Source organism: Urocitellus parryii, chromosome 4 (genome assembly GCF_045843805.1).
Source record: "Urocitellus parryii isolate mUroPar1 chromosome 4, mUroPar1.hap1, whole genome shotgun sequence".
Taxonomy (NCBI): Eukaryota; Metazoa; Chordata; class Mammalia; order Rodentia; family Sciuridae; genus Urocitellus; species Urocitellus parryii.
This window is the reverse complement of record NC_135534.1, coordinates 18,457,487-18,461,439: the sequence shown is the minus strand read 5'-3', so window position 1 is coordinate 18,461,439 and position 3,953 is coordinate 18,457,487. Positions and strand designations below refer to the sequence as shown.

At 36.0% G+C, this 3,953-nt stretch overlaps 1 protein-coding gene across 1 annotated transcript; it reads right to left on the bottom strand.

Annotated features, from left to right (window-relative positions):
* Positions 1-555: 555 nt before the first annotated feature.
* LOC113177507 (olfactory receptor 4C15-like) lies at positions 556-1,494 on the bottom strand. Its single transcript, XM_026382043.2, has one exon. It carries the CDS (start codon positions 1,492-1,494, stop codon positions 556-558), a length of 939 nt encoding a protein of 312 aa, XP_026237828.2.
* Between the last annotated feature and the right edge of the window lie 2,459 nt (positions 1,495-3,953).

The following is a 3,953-nucleotide window of genomic DNA, read 5'->3' as shown; positions in this document are numbered from 1 at the left end:
ATCTTACTTCTAAAAAGAAAAAATGAAAAACAAAAAGAAAAGAAAAAGATAATGGGAAATAAACGTCCTTTTGCCAGCTGGGCCCATAGTTCAATAGTAGAGTGCTTGACGAGGGTTTACTAGGCTGTTGATTTAATCACCAGCTCTGCAGAAAGTAATGATAATAATAAGTATTTTACAAGTTGTCCACTTTAAATAGAGTACATTTGAATCCTGAAGGTTTAAGAAATTTTGTTGACTTTCCACATATGTTTTTAAAGCATGGGATCAATGGCTAAGCGTCTGATGGGCATTTTTCTATCTATTTTTTATGGATCAATAGGTTTATATAAGAATAAAATGTATTTCTCTTTAATTCACATATCAGGATATTCAGTTGCTAACTCAGAGTAGACGACTGATGTGAAAGTGAAAGTATCATCTCTGACCCCCAAAATATTGTACTTTCTATAGAATTGGTATTTACTTCACAGATAATCAGCAGCCCATAATATTGTGGTCTAATACCATTTTTATTTCTTTAAGTTTACACTTTTTTTTCTAAAGTCTAATATTTTATTTTTCATTGGAAACCACCACCACTCTCTTCCACACTTTCCTCATGGCATTTTTCACTTCCTTATTCCTCAAAGTATAAATCAAAGGATTGAGCAAGGGAGTTAGGATGGTGTAAAATATGGCTACCATTTTGTCAAATGGGAAAGCAGAAGGAGGTCTTGCATATATAAATATGCATGGGACAAAGAATAAAACCACAACTGTAATGTGAGATCCACAGGTGAACAGAGCTTTCCTCCGCCCTTCAGCACTGTGTGTTCTCAGGGAGAATAAGATGACGCCATAGGAGACCAGCAACAAACAGAAAATTATCATGCGGATAGATCCACTGTTGGCAATTACCAAAAGTCCAAAGATGTGAGTGTCAGTGCAGGCCAGCTCCAGTAATGGGTACAAGTCACATATGAAATGATCAATGATATTGGGGCCACAAAAGGGCAGCTGGAAAGTAAAGAGAATCTGTATGATGGAATGCAAGAAGCCCCCTATCCAGGCCACCCCCATCAAAATGCCACAGAGCCTCCAGTTCATGATGGCAGAGTAGTGCAAGGGCTTGCAAATGGCCACATAGCGGTCATAGGCCATGACTGCAAGAACAATCAACTCCACCCCAGCAAAAAAATGTTCAGCAAATACTTGCATCATGCATCCTTGATAAGAGATGGTTTTCTTCTCATACAGCGAATCCACAGCCATCTTTGGTGTGATGACTGAGGAGAAGCAGGCATCCAGGAAGGATAAGGATGCCAAGAAGAAGTACATGGGGGAGCCCAGCAGTGCAGGGCTACAGAGGATGGTCAGTGCAGTCATTATGTTGCCTCCAATAGTTGCAATATAGACCAACAAAAACACAACGAATACTATTTTCTGAACAATAGGATTCTGTGAAAGCCCCAGGAGGACAAATTCAGTTATGAAGCTTTGGTTTTGCATCATTTTCAAGGGAATGGTGAAAATAAACAGTTTTTGAAATTACCCAATTCAAATTTGCAATTTTGATTAAGGAAGATTTGCTTCATGTCAAGTTATTGCTTTATCATCATCAATATTTCAGTGCACCTAGCTGCACCTTTATCTTTAATGCTTCTTTTGACATTGAGAACACAATTTTAGACATTTATTGAGGATAGAGGTTGGAGAGCAGGCAGAAATGATTTGGATATAATTTGTTCTGTACTTTATATTTGCTAGAACTTCTACATGGATAAATGGAAGCATCCTCATGTGGTAGAGGAGGTTAATAAAATTAACTCATATGCCACCTTTGAGAATTTACTAGTGTTTGCCTTAAGTGAATCATTGGGAGGTGTTCTGAAGTCTCATTCATATAAAAAAATGAGGAAGTGATTTTATTAGTCCTCTTGTCATTGTAATGAAAGGGGCAGGGATGACTAGCAAGTCGTCTCTTATCTGGAGACTCTCATACCTACAAATAGAAGAAGAAACATCATTCATTTTAGGAGGCATTTAAAAATTCTATCTATATATCAAATCTCTTTACAGTCTATTCTGAATTTGACCTGTCATGGATTAATTCTTCCTTTATAAATGACAAAGACCCCGGGGGTGGGGGGTGGGGGTGCTGGGGTTGTGGCTCAGTGGTAGAGCACTTGTCCAGCATGTGTGAGGCACTGGGTTTGATTCTCAGCAACACATATAAATTAATAAAATAAAGGTCTACTGACAACTGAAAATATTTAAAAACAAACAAACAAAAAAGAGACAAATACCTATAAAATTGTGTCTTATTATGTACTTAATACCTCATTGAAAGTTGACATCTTTATTATTATTATTATTAATCTTTAAAAATGAGAACAGAAATTTATGAACAAAATAAAGTCTAGCTCCAAATATGGTACTAATGACTAAATGAAATAAGGCAAGGAGAGAAATTACACAGAGCCCTCTGTCTAGGGGTTCGTCTAAGTCTTATTAAACCTATTTTACTGGTAGGAAACACAGGCTTCAAGATATTGAGTTTAAATAAGCAAATATTCCTGGATCAGGGATCTTACATAGAAACATTTTTCCTTGTGCCCAGACCCTTTCCACTGGGTCAACAAGGAAAGTAGTAGGAATTTTTCTGTCAGGAACTTCAGAGCAGGGGTGGCCTTTCTAGAGACTGTGTCCACATGAAACATTAAGGCCCCTCATACTTAAATGATGTGACATTGTGATAAAGGAAAGACCAAGTGATGAGGAGCCAGACAGTGACAGCCCAACAACCTCCATTTGACAATTGACATCAACCACATAGGTAAGAAAGAGAAACAGGTGTTGAATATAAATTAGAGTCTTTAGGCCTTATTGATCATTTTCCAGTTTTTTTATACAATATTCCCAGTATGATCAAGTGGAACTCCTCAAGATGCATCTCACATTTATATGACTTTCTTTTTTTAGGTGCGGCAGGGGCGGGTCTTGGGGATTGAACCCAGGGCCTTGTGCATGTGAGGCAAGCACATATGACTTTCTTTTAAAGTAGAAATATCATACATAGTTTACCTGCTCATTTCCCAGGATTATGATGAGGGTCAAATTTGAAAATGTGAAAATATTGCTTATGATAATTTGTCCATGCCAATTGTGGTTATTATGTGCTCACATTAAAAGCCAGCTGTTTTACTCACACAAAGTATTTCCATCAGTCATGCAGATAATAATTATTTGAATGAACCCAGGAATGCTTAAACATTTAGCCACATCCCTAGTCCTTTCATCATTATTTATTTTGAGACAGAACCTTAGTAATTTGCAATGACCTTGCTAAGTTGCTAAGGATGGTTTGAACTTTTGATCCTCTTGCCTCAGCCTCCAAGCTGCTGGTATTACAGGCTTGTCCTACCACGCCTGTTTAATTATTACCTGAACTCTTCATGTCACATTCTCGCAGGTGAACACAGATTCAAAAGATGATTATATCCTTGCCTGTACAAATTAGTGTAATGAATCAGGCAAACAGCATATATTTGTATGAATAATTCCATATGCATAAATATATGTACGTTTAAATATGAAAATAAAAGAATGATAGTGTTTATCATGGAGAATTAGAAAATAAGCTCATTTTATAAATGCTATAGTTAACAGAAACACTTTTAAATACTAATAGAACTAAAATCATGCAATATTTACATTATTATCTGTCCTTCTGCTTACTTTGAAACAACCATTTTCACTGTGATCTCAGGACCATTTCTTTTTTTTATATACTTTTTAATTATTTTTTTATTTATATATGACAGTGGAATGTATTACAATTCTTATTACACACATAGAGCACAATTTTTCATATCTCTGGTTGTATACATTTCTAACCAATATCTACACTATGAACTCAATATCCTCTCAGTAACTGTCAAAAAATTATTTATTATAAAAGAAAGAGTATC

Excerpts from the sequence above, each read along its gene's own strand:
- LOC113177507 (XM_026382043.2), bottom strand. The coding sequence starts at position 1,494 with ATGATGCAAAACCAAAGCTTCATAACTGAATTTGTCCTCCTGGGGCTT.